General features: G+C 38.0%; 2 protein-coding genes across 3 annotated transcripts; one reads left to right on the top strand and one right to left on the bottom strand.

Moving 5' to 3' along the window:
- Positions 1-243: 243 nt before the first annotated feature.
- LOC136259641 (bifunctional heparan sulfate N-deacetylase/N-sulfotransferase 4-like) lies at positions 244-14,904 on the bottom strand. 2 transcript variants are annotated; one of them, XM_066053126.1, is made up of 10 exons: positions 13,703-14,904; positions 12,380-12,513; positions 10,377-10,565; positions 9,323-9,451; positions 8,684-8,866; positions 6,379-6,602; positions 5,908-6,076; positions 4,952-5,125; positions 3,376-3,485; positions 244-521 (listed from the first exon to the last, which is right to left on the bottom strand). In XM_066053126.1, the coding sequence occupies exons 1-10, from the start codon at positions 14,799-14,801 to the stop codon at positions 311-313; spliced, it is 2,622 nt and encodes an 873-aa protein (XP_065909198.1). In that variant the 5' UTR covers positions 14,802-14,904; the 3' UTR covers positions 244-310. The 2 variants fall into 2 exon arrangements, with proteins under 2 accessions (XP_065909198.1, XP_065909199.1); XM_066053127.1 differs by having other exon boundaries at positions 14,588-14,903.
- On the top strand, positions 14,880-18,574 carry LOC136259642 (protein AMN1 homolog). Its single transcript, XM_066053128.1, has 5 exons — positions 14,880-15,097; positions 15,707-15,851; positions 16,725-16,942; positions 17,556-17,612; positions 18,365-18,574. The coding sequence occupies exons 1-5, from the start codon at positions 14,942-14,944 to the stop codon at positions 18,548-18,550; spliced, it is 762 nt and encodes a 253-aa protein (XP_065909200.1). The 5' UTR covers positions 14,880-14,941; the 3' UTR covers positions 18,551-18,574.
- The last annotated feature ends 1,342 nt before the right edge of the window (positions 18,575-19,916 follow it).

Here is a 19,916-nt window from a genome sequence, read left to right as displayed (position 1 = left end):
GCTGTGACCTTTTTTTTTGCTCTTTAACTTTTCAGCAAAGTGCACCCCCCTCCCCCTCCCCCTCCCAAACTCTGGATCCACCCCTGTTCTCCTCATAATAAACCAGGTGTTTAAGGATTTCAGAGCAGCAAGTAATGCATGAATCAAAGGCACATATCCTGCACGTTACTAATTATGCCTTCAAACACTGCTAATACTTGCTGACCTAGTAATCCACTGCTATGTGGCTACACATGTAATACATTGATGTTATACTTTATTCATTGCATTACTATATACAATAGAAATAATATCAATATACAATATCTTTTTATGATTTAGCTGTTAGCCATTCTGGCAAGGGAACTTTTAGTTCATGTAGTAAATTAGCTAGTCTCTGATTGTGAGGTTTGTAATAGTTTACTAGCAGTGATCTGGCTTCTGAAGACATGCCCGGGTAATGACGTCCTTTACCTGGTCCCAGACATTTCTGCTTTTCATTTTTCATAGTGAAACAGTAAAATCCCTTTGTTTTGCTGAACCTGAGCAAATACAAGATACATGTAGTAACAATGGTGGATTAATTTCAATAATACCTTAAAAGGCACACACCACATGTGAGTGTTTTGTAAAATGGGTGGGGGGTATAGATTGCATTGTTTAGCCTCTAGCCTTGCAGGCAGGTAGGTAGGTAGGTAGGCAGACCGAAAATGGGGTTTGTCGACTTTTAAAAAATTCAATATTCAGCCTTGTGTTAGGTTTCATGTCTTTAACAGCAGGCTTGATATTACAAACACTAAAATTCTTCTGTAAAGGTGCTTTTTGTCATGCAAAGGATAGTCACCAGCAAAGGATTTCTATGATGATTTTTGGTGAAAACTTTTGCATATATACAAATTTTTGAGGAACATAGTTTTGGTGTGGTAGCTTAGCTGTCCATGACATTTCATCCTTGAAAATTGACGATGACCAAGATTAGCTCTATGCTATCAAACAGTACGATAGTGCTCACTCAATTTTCCGACTCCCTTGGGACCAAGACATGTTCAGATAATCAAGAAGAAAGCCTATTCAGCCCTATGCCCTGTACTCTAATAGAACATACATTTTTAGACAAAATACTCTAATAGAGCAGTCATTTCTACTGTTCGGATAATCAAGTGTTTGGATAATACAGGGAGCACCGTAGTAGGATTCCCCCTTAAAATGATGGACGCCACCTAAAATTCTGCAGCTAAAAACCATCATAGAAACATCATAAGGAATAGCCTAACTTCAAATCCAGCATTAAAAGACTATAAAATCACCAATACCCAAATTTCAGTCTGCCTGCCTGCCTGCTTGCCCACCTGGCTGACCACAATCACAAAGCTAGAGGCCCAACAAGGAAGCACATGGTTACAATTTCATATCACAGTAATGAACTCACTACTGGCATGTGTATTTCTGGTTTGATGAGTGTCAGCCTTCTGTACTTTGCCTTTCCTTTTATCTTCAATTACACAGTCATGTTCTTCATGCAAGGAAACCATACCAAGGCATTAATTTTCCACATTGACACAAATCCTTAGAAGAGCGTATTTAGAAGCCACAAGATTATTTGAAGCTCTTTAGCAACTGTAAGTGAGTTGATACTTGTAGCTGCATTTATAAAATGTTTGCATGGACCCTAAATGGTCAGAACACACCACCACTCTCTTAACATGCCCCTTAATAATCTAACTGCAATAAGCTGTGGTTTTGCTGTAGAAAACTAGACATGGCAAACCACACCCCTTAATAAAGTATAACAAGCTAGTAGGGCTGGGAGATAATTTAGATAAAAAGATAAAAATATCTAGATACCGAAATCACCTATTGCAATGAACTTACTTATTGAGATAATAGTAATCTATTGTAAATCAACCACAGTCAGATGGGAAAGGTGTCAAACTAGTTGGGGAAGTGATAAAATTTCTGATTTACCAAGCACCTGACTTTATCATCACCAAATATGTAAAACCTGTGTTCCAATGATGTCACAACATGATTGAGATAATATTTTTTAATTGTGCTAGTATAATAGGCAACCCAAGTAAAAAAAAAAAGAGTAATCCATGAAAATAAAACCACAAAAATTATGAAATTTGTTAATCCACGAAAAATTTGTACCTCAAAAAATTGCATGTATATGGCGTACGTGACCCACTGAGCGAAGACCCTACCTAAGGCATGGATTTTTAGTAGTATTCGAGTACTCTCTAGTGCTGACAATCGAGTACTCATGAACCCATACGACAAGTATTTTGTAAGGACAAATTAGGGGATTACCATAAAGTGCTCTAGTTAAATGGCGTTGCCTATTATAGGCTTTGGAAACTGCACCTACAACTTCTGGATATGAGTATACAGCAGTATACCTGTCAGGATGAAGACCTATGTAAGTTCATAATATCCTTAGCCTCCAACAATGGGGACACTCCAGCTTCATAAACATACTGCAACTACCACATATCAAGTAATGTGATTTTTATCCTCATGATATTGGTACAACTTCCCACATCTCAGTTAACTAAAATACTTTGTGATCTTCTTCATGTTTACCAGCTAGCTTTCAGTGTTAACAACTTAGCCAGTCTACAGGGTTGTATATACATGTACCCAACCTTTGCAACCTAGTAGGATAGTTTACAAAACACTATTGACTATTCTATATTAGAGTGCTACAACGCTATGATCAAATGCTAAGTTCGAAAAAATGTGCACAAAAAGATATGGTAGAAAGGAAAAGGCTCTATCAGCTAAACAGCCACAGTGAGATAACACCTATAAAAAGTAACAGCTGTCATGAATAAGTTAGGTACAGTTACATAAAAATCCAATAAGTTTACCTATACACCCTTCGATTCAATGATGCGTATAATAATGAATTACAGGTGTTAGCAACTTGCATAGAATAATTTTATGATGAATGGCAGTATTAGGAGGCATCATTTTCTTTAGGAATTCCTACTATGCAGTACTAATATAATAATGAGTAAACACACATCTTAAAAACACTTTAATTGAACCATCACCAGAATATACCACATTTACTTAGTTGAACGTTGCAGTGTTTATCACCTTAGTTCCAAAAGTCAATGTGGTGACTATTCGTGGCACCACTCAAGTGCAGCTATGGTGTTTAACTAAGGAAATATGGTATCACTGATAAAGCAAAATTAGAATATTAAAATATGGATGTACAATAACTTTGCATTTAGATGAAGATGACTGCCAGGCAGTAGCATTATGTACCCTTCCCTTTAGTGTGTTCTTATTAGCAAGAGTTCATATATATATATGTATATACACCTGTAGGCCCCCCCCCTAAAATATTATGAACCCTTGTTATTATACACAGTATTAGTAACGCACTTGATGTATTGGCTGTAGTCCATCAGGTCAGTGACCTTGAGGAACACCTGAATGTCATGTAGCACCTTCACTGGGTCTGTTATCACCCTTGTTCCATCTACAAAGTGTACCTGTGAAATAAAGAAGATGATGAAGGAGGCAGCTTTGGTTGCAGTTAGATACATAGTTTAGTACTAGACAGTTTCTTCAGTAAACTGGGACCTGAAATAAAATAATGAACTACTTAAAAGCTACTTAATTTGGTATGCACATACTGTACATCACATGGTGTCAAACACCCACACATACATAACTCACAAACCAAGTTAGCACAAGTACACAACATAAGTTGTGCGATATGGGAAATTTTGTATATTGCCTATTATGATTATTGCTCTCTTCTTTTATCACGATAAGTTATAGTTATATCCCATTACGAGAGTGATATCATTGTTATTACAATAGTCCAAGGTGGAGCCGAGGACAAGTGTAATAACAATGATATCATCCGAGTATACGGGATATAACTATTTTATATCCCAGTGCGCAGAAGTTTACGGATAGTAAATTAAATTCCGGTTTGAGTTTCTGTCACTGCTCAAGATTTCGTCCGAATTGTGTGGAGATTCTACTTCGTAGCTACAAGAGAGACCTTGCATACTGTCTACGAACTGTAGCGAAGGGCGGTGTTACGAAGCAGTGGTTCCAGGTACGCTTCGCCTTCGTCAGAAGTTGGTATGGTGGTGTTGTGTGGTATGCAAGAGAAAAAAAAAGACCAACAAGTGGCTACCGTAGACCGAGATAGAACGATGAAGCTAGAGGAAGTTAGTTCTTCACCATAGTGACCGTTGGGAGTGATTGCTGGAGCAAAAATCGTCACAGACTGTTCTTGACATTTGTTAAACTATCATATTGGTAACCTGTAGTGTTATGTAAAGGATTAACAGTTTTTTTTGTAAGATTTAGCTGGTTTAAGTGCTTGTATTGGTGTTTTGTATCAATATTTCCTTATTTGGCTCTTTGTTCCATTGGTAAACAATATCATTCGCGGTTATTATGATGTCACGAACGAGACTGAGTGACTCCGCAACAGGGCGATAAGTTAGTTATCACCCAGTGATAACTAATATATCGTACAGTAGCAGCGCCGCTCTGTCTAGCTGTATGGTAGTTATAATCCAGCGTGGCGCTTTGATACTCCCACGCACTGGGATTTAAGATAAATTAACAAATTGCATGAAGTCATGGTAATAAATTGCCAGTATTTGAGTATAAATAGTCCCTAACATGTACTTTCCTCTGCAAGTATGTCTGTTATAAAGTAATTAATACTGTCTTGAACATCATTTTCTAATGAAATTGCTACACCATCAGATATCACGATATAACAATATTACATTTTTATCACAATTACGATATAAAAATTAATATATCATGATTATCGATATATTGCACATCACTAAATGCACACATACATACACACGCATGCACGTGCACACACACACACACACACACACACACACACACACACACACACACACACACACACACACACACACACACACACACACACACACACACACACACATTCCTCTACCTGGTGACGATTGTAATATTCTAACCATCGCTGAATGTGCAGGTGGTAGATGCCTGGCTCCAGACAGTGCTTCTTCAGACCAACTAGTGCAGTGTTGGCAATGGAGCTGTCAGCTTGTAACACTGACAAGAACGAGTTCTCCAGTGCTATTGGATCACTGTGAGCTCTCATGTGCTAATAAAACACAAACACTTTATGAGAGGTTCAGCATATTATGTACACCATACACAAAGCAATCAAAATGTGCTTGTCCAAAATAATGGCTACAAAACTTTGTGTATCAAGATGTCATAACACAGCAGTCACCTACATACCGTATAGCGGAAAATTTTGGTGGGAGAAAATTTTGGCGAATTTGGCGAGTGTGCATTGATTCGCCAAAATTTTACTCGCCATTTTTCTAAACACTGAAAGTGTAGTAGACGCTGTTCATTAGTGGGTGAATATTGTTACAGCGCGGTGAGTGGTTAGTCTTCCTATCCCATTGAATACAGTATGGTTTTAGACTACTAATAGCTCAGGCAGATGGGCAATTCAGCTCAAGTGATTCAGCTCAGTGCCCTCGCCTCACTTGCCACGCGCGTCCCAGTGACTTAGCGAGCTAGTGCATGCTGTTTTAATTACAGCTAGCTCTCGAGCTAGCTATTTGCATAAGAGCGCGTCGATTCAAATGAGAGGCATTGAACTGTAGTAAGCTTCGTCGCCTACGCAGTCAGATTAAAATTGCGTAGGCAAAGTAATGTCATACATTCGCCAAAATATTATTCGCCAATTTCTGCCAATGATCAATTCGCCAAAAATTTCTCCCGCCAATATTTTCCGCTATACGGTATAGAGTAGTAAGCGGAATACTTCTTAACCCAAGCAACAATCACTACACATATTTCCAACTATAAACAGTAGCCTTCCTTAATAGACTACCTCCACTCAATATACATGATGTACTTGACACTCACTTGGTACCAGGAGTATGCCCTGATGACTGGGTCATGAAGGAGGATGATGATTTTAGCCTCAGGCAGTAAAGTAGCTGCCCTGAAGGGAGCCATTGAATATGTGAAATATGTGGCACTCTTTTCAAACAACAGTTGGTTGGTTTTGGGATACTGAAAGTTGCTCATGTACCTGAAAATAGGAAACCACACAACAATAATATGCACTACTGGATACATGTTATGTGCACAGATGTTAGTACATGTGGCCAAAAGTGGCAGATAAAAGCTTTACGCTAGTGTTGCTTTCTTCAATTTGGAAGACCATGTTATGTGAACAGACAAAGTGTGCATGTGTACGCATGTGTGTGTGCATGTGCACGCATGTGTGAGTGCGTGTGTGTGTGCATACGTGTGTGTACATGCGTATGTGTGTGTGTGTGCAAGCATGCCAATGTTCAGCTATATATGTATGTACATACAAACAAAACTAACCATTCAATTCCTTTCTGATAATTCTGATCGTCACTGAAAAACTGTACCTCCTCAAATGTCACCGGGTTATCTTTATTAGCAACCAACAGTGGATGGTGACCAAGAAAGGAAGCCAAAGCAGTACTGCCGGTTTTCTGTGGTCCAACAATCAAAAAGTTGGGCAGTTGACTACAATTTTTATCACCCATCCAAATATCAAGATGTCTATGATCATCACATGGAGACTATATGGACAGAACAGAATTCTTATCTATAATTGCCACTCAACACTGCAGCATAATTTGAATGTATTCTGGTATTGCAGACAAGAGTCTTTCACACAAATTATAAAACTTCATATTAAAAAAAAAAAAACTATTTGGGTAGCAGTGAACAGCATCATAGCATAAAGGATGAAGAAAATTATGTTTCTGGAAATAGCTTTGGGTTTTCAAGTTTAAAGAATCAAATGTGCATGACTCCTTTTCACAAATCTAAGTCCCATTGCTGGTCTAGGAAGTACTATGTACAGGATTTCAGATTTACTGTTTTATTTTAACCCATCAAACCACAACTTATTTTATGCATAAAAAAACTAATCTACTGTATATTAGGGATCATGAAGGTTTGGACTTTTCTGGCCAAAAATATCACCCTAAAACCAGCCTCACGATACCTTCATGCCACCTTGGCAGTATTGGTTAGGTATAAACCAAGCCCAAAAGTGCCTTCAGTACAACCCGAAATGCTTCTGAAGAGTTGCTACAAATTATTTTTAAATTTATTTAGTGGAATTTTCTACTGCATGACTGACTTCAGACAAGCATAACTCAAAAACAGCTAAGACTACGGGCTTGATTCTTTCATTGTTCGACGTTGCTTTGTCCAGAGAAGTGCCTTTTGGCATACTGCAGTATTTACAATGCACGCATCATGGACTTACCTCCTCCCTTTGTGTCCTATTTCTTTTTGCTGACAGTTCAAGGTGTCAATTAGCAGTAACTAGCACGATGGCTTCTCTATGGGAATCATCTGTATTTTCCATGGTGACTGCAGAGGTGCTTCTCCTACTGTTCTTTGTTTGTAACACTGTGAAACGGGCTGAACATACTGTGGATTTTCTGTCCATTTGAACATTGCATACAGGTGCATATTGCATAAATTACATGGATTATAATGCAGTACACCATGTTCAAACATACAGAAAATCACAAAGTGAAGCATGATGGCCACTTACGAATTCGCAATTGATAATTGGGGAGTGCTTGTGGTGATTGATTACAGAGGTACTTCTCCAATTGTTCTTTATTTGTAGTGCTGTGTAATGGGCTGAACATAGTTGAAAGTGAAGCATAATGGCCATTCACTTTCAAGTCAGTAATTGATAGCTAAGATGCACGTTCAGACGAAAACATTAACCCTGGCACTCTAATTTCTTTTGATGTGGTATAATAATGTTACAAAAAAGTAAACAAACAAGTATAAGGAAAAAAGTTCGATTAGGGAAGTAGGGAAACAAGGGAGGTCACCTACACCTGCAGATATACTAGTGGACACTGCAGGTGTAGGTGACCTCCCTTGTTTCCCTACTTTTTCCTATGATCCCTAATCGAACTTCTTTCCTTATAATTGTCTGTTTACTTTTTTCTATGATCCCTTAAATTCCTTAAGCACACTACAAGTTGCCACACAAGTAAAGAATAGCCTATTCATTGCAAGCAAATTAAGGTCACCATTTATACTCTACCTTGTAGTGGCAAATATTTCTATCAAAGGAACTCACAAGTGACATCACCACGAACACTTCCTTGCATGCTCCTATAGTCGCTTGAAGAGGCACTACCATCTTGTTGACCTTTAACCTTATCACATGACCCCATAGTTATATAATTCAATTTGTAATTACATGCTAAGTTGATTAGTATTTATTCCAGCCTTATAGCACAAAGGATGAAAGAGTTATGGCCACCTTTATAAAAGACATGATGTTTATTTATGTTACACTATTTTATAAGCAACCTTCTGGCCATTATCTTTGTGGTACTTTTGTCAGTACCACATACACATTAGATCACCTACAAAATAGTTGTAGTTTCATTCAACTAGCTGCTTCAAAGGCTTGACTGCTTTGAAGAGGAAAAACAAGCTTGGAACTTTCGTTTTGCAGAGTTCATGAATGCATCCTTCAATTAGTCGCCCACCCTTGAACAATAAATAGCTGTATTATATTCTTTTGTTTTGCTAATAGATGCTGCACTGTTTCATCATGGAAATATTGTATACTTATAAGGCCATATATGTATTTCTATTTCTAGCACATACTCACAGTCCACACTGGTAATTTTTCTGATGGGAACAAATTGAAGTAGATCTCTGCCAGTTTCAGTGGTGGTTCTGTGACCAGTTGAAGGTTGGTCCATTTCTGGATAAAGTTGATGGTGTGCTCAAACAAGAATAATGCCAGTCGATCATTGCCATAATTTGATATGTGAGTCATGAATATTGAAACCTGTCAGAACATCACACTCACAAAATATGTACAAACAAGCATATACTGTAAACAACTACAGTCTGGCATGACTTAAGTTTGCATGTGAAGAAGGTTGGTAGACAAATACAGTATTTGGCAAGTTTACCATACATACATATAATTATATATGTGCAGTGTGCAATGGAATTCCAAAATTGTGTTTAATCAAAGTAGGAAAGCTAGGCAAACACGAGCAGGCTCCCAAAATTTAAAAACCTATTTCAGTTGATTATGTACGTTTGCCCTTCTGCTTCCTGGGACACCTTGACAATCAGGTCCCATTTGTATTAATGTACTTGTACTGTGCATAACTAAAATAAGGAAACTGCAGTATGATCTCAAGGTTTCCAGAATATATAGGGTTCCACTATACCACCACTTCTCAACATACAGCACAAACAATGTCTATCAATCAAGTGAATGAACATTGCTTACCGGAGTATTCATTAACACTTCAAACACATATCCACCCTCAGCCATCTCTCTGATGCCTTCCTTGCCTGTGGCAAAGTGTTCATACTTGTATGTCTTGGTGTATAAGTTACACAGTTGTCTTGGTAACACCTGCAACAGGTATATGCATAAAGCAAGGAGTTACACCAAAGGCACTCCTGGTAAAGCATGACTTCACATACACAGAATTGCACAATCTATGCAATACAGGAAGTCACCAGAAACGTGACCTATCAAAGTTGTGGTGATGTAATTTGGCATATTTTAAAGTAGATGGGTCATATTTATTGGTTGCCACAATACAGTTTTGTTGTAAACATTCCGCAAACCTCTGTATACATATGTACAGTAGTAGTTACCTCATCAAAAATTAATTACTTCAAAACACCAGGCACTGCCAGGCTGTCAGCATATCATTAATGATGTACAATACATATCGATATATCGTAATATCACAATACTCTGACTGTAATGCAATACCAGATACAACATTTACTTTTCATTGCACAATTCACGGAAATGTGAAAGTCTGGTTTTGTGCAATTTAACAGTGTAGCTTGGTCTAGATATATAACAGTGCAGTGGAGTAACTGCTGGTATTAAGTTAACTAATGAAAAATTATCAGCTGCCCACGCATTTAATATGAAGGTCTGTATTTCGCACTATGACGGGTTGCTTATCACTTTCCTGAACTCTTTTTAGCTTGTTATATAACAGGGAATTGGGTATGAATGGGGTAAGGTCACTCCAAATAAGTTCTCTGTTTTCCATCCACTTCCCGCATCTCTTTATTATCAGCACTAAAATGTTGCATTATTCTGTATTCTTCAATTATTATTTTTGGTTATTCTTGCATGCTGTACAGGCTCAGCAAAAAAAAAAACCTCTTGTAAGGGTGTCAGCTGATGTGTCAGTTCAAATTCTATTCCTGCAACTTAAACGATCAAGATACTATGGAATTTAGCAGTATTGTATAGTAGGGAAAACAAAATGGTTCTTGTCTATTTTCTTGCTACAACACGTACTGCACCTCACCTTGACGTCATTATGGACAAATCCTCGTCTCATGTAATCTGGTCTCAGGTGGGGATACTCCTCCGTACTAGTTACCATGACACCCCACACCTCCGCCCATGCATCATACAATGGTTGATGGATTGGGTACACCCCTGAGTGGTGAGGGGCAACTGCATAACTGTTAGTACGAGACAGTAGCATGTGCTTCTACAAGGGAAGACAAAATGGTTGATATACAGGGGCTGACTGATGCCTGCATTTTGCAAACATACATATTACATACATGCAAATGTACATATAGTCTGCTCCCTGACAGATGTCTATAAGTAGAGATGATTTGTTCCCTGTGAATTTAACAATAGGTGAGTATTGTCTTTTCCATTATCTATTAATATTTAAACTCATTTGAATGCTATTGTATCCTGCGAAAACCCAGCATAATGGTGCAAGCCTAAATTTACAGTGATTACAATGGGTAAATACCCCAAAAATCTGCAAATTTTTAAAATGCTTTTTTCTTGGTGAAGAAAGAGTACGTCTAACAGTAAAACTTGGATATCACCTTAATCGCCTACTCAAGAGGAGTTCGAAAATCTGTTTTATTGCTGGATACACGAGCTATGGACATTTGCTTCATGACATCGAAACAATCATACGCGATCAATCTTTCTTTGTAGATTTTGTCTCTGTATGTAGTGAAGAAAGGTGATACAAGGAAATACAAATCCAGTAATGAATTCCCTTATTTATGCGAACATGATGGTGCAAGTTTCAACTCTGTATATGATTACATTTGCAAATTACAACTATTTTGTATGTGCCTGTAATTTATTTTCCCTACACTTGCTGTACAAATTGATCTTTCTGTTATTGGTACTTTGTAAGGCTGTAACTTCAAGTTATTGGCATACGAGGCTGAAATTTTGCCAGAGCATACATTTGGTTATGTGATTATAAATATTCAATAATAAAGAACTCAACAAATGCACCATTCTAGCACAGGAAGGGTGTATCTATTCACTAGACTGGAGGACTACTGGACACACATGAAGTTTGTTCAAACATCTTTCCAACCACTAAAAGTGATTAGCTATGTGATGAACACCACACACTCAGGGTTCTCAGGTGTCTTGTCTTGCATTTTAGAGCCACATACAGCTATATAGCTGCATTCTAGTCTTAGTAATTGATTTAATGGATTATGATGATTTCAATTCATATACCAAATCACCTGTCATGACTAATTTGGTGCAATATTTCATACTACCGCTTTTTAATACACACAAATATACCATATAGACAACATGCATGCTTGAAGGAAATCAGTTCCTAGAACTAAGTATTTCTCTTTGACTTTTAAATAGAAACTTACTGATTTTTTTTTTCGATTGATAGTAGTGAGGATTAAATGACATTGACACAATGAAATTGCACAGACATTCTAAGAAATTGTTCCTAAATTAACAGCCACTTTTAAAAGACCAGTCATAATATAGCTATAGTGAGCTTATTGCAGATATGATTGGTCCACACTGTAGTAATCCCATTATCTACACTGGCAATATTAAATTTGTTGGAATTCTAGGAGACCACCTGGCTAAACCCTGTACCACTGATGTCTGAGCCTTCTGATGTATAATTCTATTGACAAAGTTTACATCTGTACATGTGTTGTCATTATTATTAAAGCTTTTCAGTGGCCAGCACTGAAGGTCTAACAGCAACATGTACTACTGCCTTTGGATCACCTAACCTAACAAACAGAATAGGAGACTTCACAATGTTAGCTTAATTTAGCTACAAATAAGGTAAAACAGAAAATTTGGCCAAAGAAAGGAAAAAATCCCTCCAACCCCAGTGTTTGAACACAGGCCACCAAATGTCTAGTCAAGCACCACACTCAGTTGATGAATTTTCATTGTGTAGGTCTATCTCACTCTACTAAGTTTTCTGCTTGCACATATACAACAACCACGTTGCTAGTGAAAGAGTTAGTACTACCACAACAAGTTGGTCCTCACCTCAGCAAACTCATAATTCTGCCTCATCAACTCAATTATGTTCTCCTTGTTCTGTGACAGGTGAGGTTGATAGTGGTTCCATATGTGACCAAACCACCAGAACTTGTCTGCATTCTTCACCAACTCTTCATTACCTAACAACAAGGTAAGAAATTAAATGTAATCTATAATTGCAAGAAGACAGCTATCCCACCCAATTAATCGCATCAAACAATAGAAAACTACACAAATAAATGAAGTACTACTGTGCAAAACCCTTGGGGAAATACTGTTTCCAGATCTGTAGTGCCAGGTGACAACATTTGCTCAGTGCTTTGTCCTGTTTCTATAGCAGGGTCACAATTATCACCTCAATTAGCACATAAACCAGGTATAAAAATGCAATTTGTACCTAATGAACAACTTATAGTAGCTTTGGCTCCAATTTGCACAAACAAGCAGCAGTCTTTGTGTGACAACACGTGGATAATATTAGTCCCATTAGGCACTATCCTTTTTTTACCATATAGGGTTACCGACTACAATAATCTATGAAGGCTCATTAATTTAGAGCCAAGAAGCTTCTAGTCTAAATCCGAGGGATCTGCAGCCTGGCCTGAAATAAATCACTAGATAAGTTAAGGATAATTAAGATCTTGAAATCTCATTTGAAATCTTAAAGATTTCAAAATCTCGTGCCTGGTTTTGTCAAGTTTGTCGATCCTTTGCCTGAATCAGTGGAGTATCGCTAGATGTAATGCACTACTATAGTTGAAAAGAATTTATTGCTATCACTCTTGTACATTGAGACTCCATCAAGAAGTGAGGAAGGCCAAAACGAACAGCAAATATTATCATAACTTTTGAACAAAGTGCTTGCGGAACAACCCACATGTTTCATTTGTTAAACTCATCAAAAGAAGTCTAATGGCACCTTGTTTTTAACCTACAGTATGAATGGCGTATACGTATATGCAGCAGTTAAAGTGGTAACAAAAATCGCACAGAGCCACACAAGACAACTACAGTAACCCTCGGCGCCCCGAGGGTTAATATAATAAGCCATGACAGATTTGTTGTCTAAACATCTGCATGACACGTTTAAAATGTCCTGATGACAAATTTCTTGCCTTTTTGTTACACATATCATATGCATCATAATTATGCAAAGTACCATGAGTAAGTGAATGATAGCATCAAGATCTCACAATATAAAAAGGAGATCCTTAAAAACTCTTGATATAACTACTCACAATTCAGATACTGAAAACTAGCAAAATACTTAAGGTACATTTTAAACTGGCTTTGATATTTAAAGGGTACCAAAGAAATATTTACATATACCTCTTATTTCTTCTGCCATTCCTTTATCATAGAAGTAGCCAGCATAGCCTAGGTTGAAGGTAAAACCCGGTACCTTTTCACGGAACTTCTCTTGAGCTGCCACTAAAGCATGCACATCATCAACATTCATTCTAGTTCCAGCAGGTGCCACAAATATATCATCGATATCAACCAAGATGTATCGTTTGAGGTCCGTGGTGAGAATCGGTTGTGCAGAGAAGTGACGAATGGCGTCCAAAAATAGTAACTTAACAATCCATGATTCTAGTGGGTTTCCGATAAACACTCTCTTCACTCCATCATTAAGACCTCGATCCGCTAACATCATAGGGTATTTGACTGATTGTTGGGTGTCTTGATTCAAATACTCCACACTAGCAACAGGTATGAAGTCTCCACTTTCAATATTTAAAAATGTCCACTCTGTTCCCGTAATAGACGGCACAGTAATATCACCTTTAGCTATGTACAAATATGGACTGGGATAGATATAGAAATTTCTAACTCCATCTTTGGCTACTGTGAACTTGTACAAAGAAAGTTCTGCATTGTTGCCAACCTCAAGTTTACCTGACCGCCTGCCAGTTATAAAGATAATACCAATTTTGTTATTTCTACAATAACTCCGATAGTATTCTTTGTGAAAAGAAGTTAATAGTTGGAAGCCATCAAGTGATGCAAATATGATGAGAGAATAAAGCACTCGTTTACGACTTCCTCTGGCTAATGGTGGAGGCGGTTTACCCACAACAAGGTGGTGTGTGTCGAATTCCAATTTCTGAGCTTGGAGCAATGTCTTTATCTTTTGAAATACAGTTTTGCTGGTCAGGTCATAAATAACAAGGATGGATTTTCTTACAGAAACGTTTCTGTAGCTTTCCTCACGTTTAAATGAGTACACAGAGTTGAGAACTGATGGTTTCGTCACGTACACGCGTGGAGTTGGTAGCTGAGTCAAATGGTATACAAACACACACAGGAGGGCAGCAATTAGAATCGACCACAAAGAAAATTTTAACCAGCATCTTCGTGTTCTACACAACAGTCCTGCTATCATACGCCATGTTGTGTTGCTTGGGTACTGAACTTTCTCTCCCATTATTATCAACCATCTCCTCTCAGGACAAAACTGGGTAAAGATTTCTTTCCTTCGGTCTATAAAAGGCGCATGCAAAATTACGGAATTCCCCTAACCAGTGTTATGGTAACACGTAAACAGGGTGAGATTGCAGTTTTAAGATGGTAGCCAGTTTGTTAAACCTCGCCTTAACAGCGGTAGTGAAAGATATTCAGCTTCACGAAGATGTGCTCAAATGTCTTCCACACTATATCAAGTCAAAATGTTTGAATATGATGTCCAAACGAGGCCTACTCACGGATAGTAACCTACCACTGGTAAGTTGATATTTAACTTGAAATTGTTTACTTGTGTTTGAGCATACATTGATGGCTGCCGCTGGCAATACAAAAGGTTTTGAACCAGGCATTTTTATTATGTTCATAGCAAATTAGCCTCCCTACAATCCCAATAGTTGGTACACATTTGAACCCTCAAATTCAGTTTAAGGCCACTCCAAATAAATTGTCTGTTTCCCGTCTACCGCCCACATCTCAGCTCTAAATATTATTATTCCATATTCTTCCATTATTCTCCGGTTATTCTTGCATTCTGTACAGATCATCTTGTAACAGTGCCTTGTAACAGTGCCTGCTAACGTGCGAGCAGTGCTATCAAGTTGTCACAAATTCACGTTATATTTGAGAACAAAAACACAGGCTTAAGCATGCATTTATGCAGCTTTTTATGGTTGTACCAGTCAAATACTGGCAAGCTGCCAATCTTATAATCGAAATGGACCACCCACCCACATGCAAATATAACTGAGTCCAGGACAGGAAACAGAGAATTTATTTGGAGTATATAGCCTAATAAAGGTAGTTCATAACTGCAAGTGTGACTTTACAAAAAGCATTGATACATATTCATTGCATAATTTGATGTAGGTGCTACACCCCAATGTGATATCACTGGACCTCACTGAGAGCAGTGTAACTGATGTTGGGGTAGCTGCTGTTGCTGTATGTAGGAGACTGCAGAAGATAGACCTCAATGCTATTAAAGGGACCAGGACTAACATTACTTACCAAGGTCAGTAAGTGCTTATGTACTGTATATAGTACAGTGTAACTAGTCTCACATGGCCATTGCTTCCTTTTATTTGTGATGTTGTTGGTTGGCAAGATAGAATCTGCTGACTCTTTTCAGGTGGATTTGATCTCATTAGGTAGCTGTTTGTTGATATAGCAGAGCATAAATTTTACCACAAACCTTTGAACAAGGCTGCTACATAATATAGCATTCAGCAAGAACACAAAAGAAGCAAGCTATGGCAGTTCTGCAAATTTGTCAACATAACTTCACCAGACCCTATCTCACTGACCAACAGTGGGTATTATTACTTAATGCAGAATGCAGTAATATGATACACTACATTTTTCATGCTATATAGTAATATCTAACAGATACTTTACATTAGTAACGGTTACTACTCGTACTATAGTATTATTACCTAACGAAGCACTAACAGGTTACTTAACTAGCACATTACTATAATATTATTACGTAACTAAGTACCTTTATACATTATGTAATAAAATACTAGTTACTTTTAAACTGAAGTAATATATAACTGTAACGCGTTTCATCACAGTTAACAGTAGCAGTCCAACACTGCTGACCAATGACATTGCAAAAGGGGTGGTGAACTAGCGGTCTGGCCATGCAAGACTACAGTGTAATCCAGTTTACTTGAAAATGATAATGTCTGCATAATATAAGTGCTTAGTTTAGATTTCAATGTAGCCCATTTGTACATTGTGTGGTGTGCCAGGGAGACTGCACACACGGGTTGGTCGATGGATACACTGTTGTATTAAAGTATCACTGTAATGATTGGAGTTAAAATGTAGTAGTATATACATTGGTGTGTATTCTTACACACTATTCACCTGTCCCATACAGGTCTCAGTGTAGTGTTCCAGTCATGTAAGTTATTGAGGACAGTACACTTGAGGAGATGTAGTCAAGTTAATGATGATTGTGTGGAAGTGTTGGCAATGAACTGTCCCCACTTGTCCTCTCTAAACATCTCTGGTTGTACTGAGGTCACTGATCAGGCTCTGGAGTGTCTCAGTATTAACTGTCGTACCATCCAGTCCCTGGACTTGTCAAGAACTAAGGTGTGTTACACTGTGACGTGTTGTACATGTATACAGTGGAATCCCTATCTGCATGGCAGGCATTTTGGGACTATTAGTGAATGTTATAGAGGGTTTGCCTCTTTCAGAGGTAAAGACATGGTAACTGTATGGAGCTAGACTGTATTCTTTGAGGTATTGAAACATTTGCTAAAAAGTAGTTTATTTGAATTTCTGCAGGACAAGGATTTTCAGATTCCTTTTAAATTATAAATGTGGAGTAGGGCTGTTCGGCACTGAGAAAAATTGTAAATACTTACTTTGAAATTCAAATGGGCGTCTCAATATGGGGCCATACAATGAACACAGTTAGGACTCACAGTAGATACATAAATTATGTATTTGTAGACACTCATGATTTAGTTAGTGCATGTAATTAAGGTAGTTCTATACAATGGAGTTGCAGCAGGTCATGCAAATGTAGTTTCATACTGTATATAGGCTGTGTGTCCTTTATGTGTTTGGATATGTTTCGTACTTTGTGTTACTTCTGCTCTGACTGTGAAAACTAAAGCAAAAATTCTGTACTAGTCATATCTCTCACACAAATGTAAACGTAAAAATTAAAATTTCTTTTTTTTAATATTATGTGCAGATCACTGATGATGGTATTGCATTGCTAACAGATAGTCACAATGCAACAACCTTGAAGGTATGAACTTATATTTGTATGTATTGTATGGATGTGAGTGTGTGTACGCTTAATGTTTTACATCTGTACATGCAGATTGGTACATAACCAGCACAGTGAACATACAGTACATCACACACACAACACACACAGTGTGTGCACTACAAACAAATTACATACCTACAGACAAAATACCGTGTGATTATACTACCAAGAATTAATTAATATGGAGAGGAGAGTATCTAACACCTATTAGTCCTGTAATGATTGCACAGAAGTTAAACAGCTTCTTTTCCGCATAGCATAGACAAGCTATATTTTTGTATTCAACCACAAAGATTATCCCAGACGCTATGTATGGTGTGCAGTCAACTTGGCCAGCAAGAGCAGCGCTGTTGCATTAAACAGCATGGCTGTTAACCTCGAGAATAACTCTGTGAGCACATCTGAAAAAACTAAGAACAGACAATGGAGTACCACTCGGAATTTCCAACTGCATCCTGGCCATGCGTCACCATGTTAACAAGCAAAAGTTGCCTTCCAGTTGAAGGAGCACTGTCCATTATATATCCTTGCTCAGTCTTCAGTGATTTGCTAGTTTAGTAGGACAGTATTCTCAAACATTCTCTTCACCGTGGGGATAAACTAATATTGCAGTAAGGAAACAAACGGGTACTAAAAATCTATATGTTACATGGAAAAGAAGTCACTTAACTTCTGTGCAATCATCCAATACAGCATTAAGATAATCATTATTGTATACACCTTTGCAGGAGGTGAACATCAGCAATTGTCCTCACATATCAGATGTTGCTGTCCAGTGTCTGGTGTTGTCATGTCCCAGGATCAACATCTTAGTGTTCCATGGTTGTCCCATGGTGACTGATCGATGTAGGGAGACTGTACTGACCCATAACAGGATGGCCAACTTTAAACAGTTAACTTGGACTGTATATTGAACTAACTATAGCACATGCATTGAACATATACACACACAACAGTACATTTATATCTATGTGTAGCATATATATATATATATATATATATATACAACACTCATAATTGACCACAGATTTTAGAAACAGCAATTCAAAGCAGCACACTTCGATCTTCTGTTTATGCAGTTGGTTCAATTAAGACAGAAGTTAATTTGTAGGGAAATTCTTCTCTCAGGCTCAGGGCCGCCCACAGGGGGGGCAACTGGGGCATTTTGCCCCGGGCCCCAGCCTGAAAGGGGCCCCAGGAGGCCCCATGAAGGGCCCCCTGAATACCTGTTTAAAAGATCGATATACTCTAATAGAGCAGTCAGATCTAAATACTCTAATAGAGCAGTCACAGTATTCTTCAGAGGAGCAGTGTAGCAAGCTTATAGATAAGGAGATATGGTTGGTGATGGGTAGTTATTGTCATTGCCAGCAGGTTGTGACCTTTTTTTTTTTTTTTTGGTCTTCACTTTACAACTTGGGTGAAGGGCCCCACTTTAACTCTTTGCCCTGGGCCCCTTAATTTCTCTGGGCGGCCCTGCTCAGGCTGCATGGTATTCTCTATAAATGCACCGTTTTTTTTTAAGTCTATGACATATTATTGAATCCAGCAAGTTTTCTTGTCCTTGTAATACCATGCATGTATACAGCTGTCTCTGGGTTCCACCATTTTTGGTTTGAGTGCAGTCACATGGCACATACTGAAGCATGGCAGAATGGATAAGATGGCTTACATGTCAGTACCCCCTGGACACACAGTTAAAATGTGATTACAGGGTATAGTGTATTGCATGGGTGGACGTCAAGGTTTTCCACAAAGTTTTAGCATTGTCATCATTTTTGTCACTTTATTTTCTATTATGTAAAAAAAGTGTCAAACACAAAACAAAAATGCTATGTATGTGCTTGAGTAAAGAAATGCACATTAGCACACAAGTAAGTAAACATGACAAGTTTTCTTAATATTGCACACCATGTTTGTAAGTCTTAGTATCAACTAGGGCTTGGTCCATAAATGTTCTTCAGAGTGACCTCAAACCCTTCAAACAGGTTTCTATGAAATCTTTAATTTAATTGAATTTCTGTTAACTGACTGATTGTCTATCTGACTGATTGTCTATCTGACTGATTGTCTATCTGACTGATTGTCTATCTGACTGATTGTCTATCTGACTGATGCCTCCAGCTAAGCGTAACTCAACTATATGGATAAGGCTACCGGCTTGATTTCTGCATTGTTCCAACATCGCTTTGGCTTGAGATGTGCAACCTGCAGCAATTACAATACATGCATCATGGACATACCTTTGTCCTCCCATTTTTCCTGCACTACCATGTAGGT

This window comes from Dysidea avara, chromosome 7, assembly GCF_963678975.1.
Source record: "Dysidea avara chromosome 7, odDysAvar1.4, whole genome shotgun sequence".
Taxonomy (NCBI): domain Eukaryota; kingdom Metazoa; phylum Porifera; class Demospongiae; order Dictyoceratida; family Dysideidae; genus Dysidea; species Dysidea avara.
Note: the sequence above shows the minus strand (reverse complement) of the source record. Positions and strands in the feature narration are given on the sequence as shown.

Coding starts and splice junctions, on each gene's coding strand:
- LOC136259641 (XM_066053126.1), bottom strand. CDS start 14,801: ATGGGAGAGAAAGTTCAGTACCCAAGCAACACAACATGGCGTATGATA. Junction 9,452..10,376: donor TTGTCCATAATGACGTCAAG/GTGAGGTGCAGT, acceptor TACCTGTTGCAG/GTGTTACCAAGACAACTGTG. Junction 6,077..6,378: donor TATCAGAAAGGAATTGAATG/GTTAGTTTTGTT, acceptor TCCTATTTTCAG/GTACATGAGCAACTTTCAGT.
- LOC136259642 (XM_066053128.1), top strand. CDS start 14,942: ATGGTAGCCAGTTTGTTAAACCTCGCCTTAACAGCGGTAGTGAAAGAT. Junction 15,098..15,706: donor CGGATAGTAACCTACCACTG/GTAAGTTGATAT, acceptor AATTTGATGTAG/GTGCTACACCCCAATGTGAT. Junction 16,943..17,555: donor TGGACTTGTCAAGAACTAAG/GTGTGTTACACT, acceptor TATTATGTGCAG/ATCACTGATGATGGTATTGC.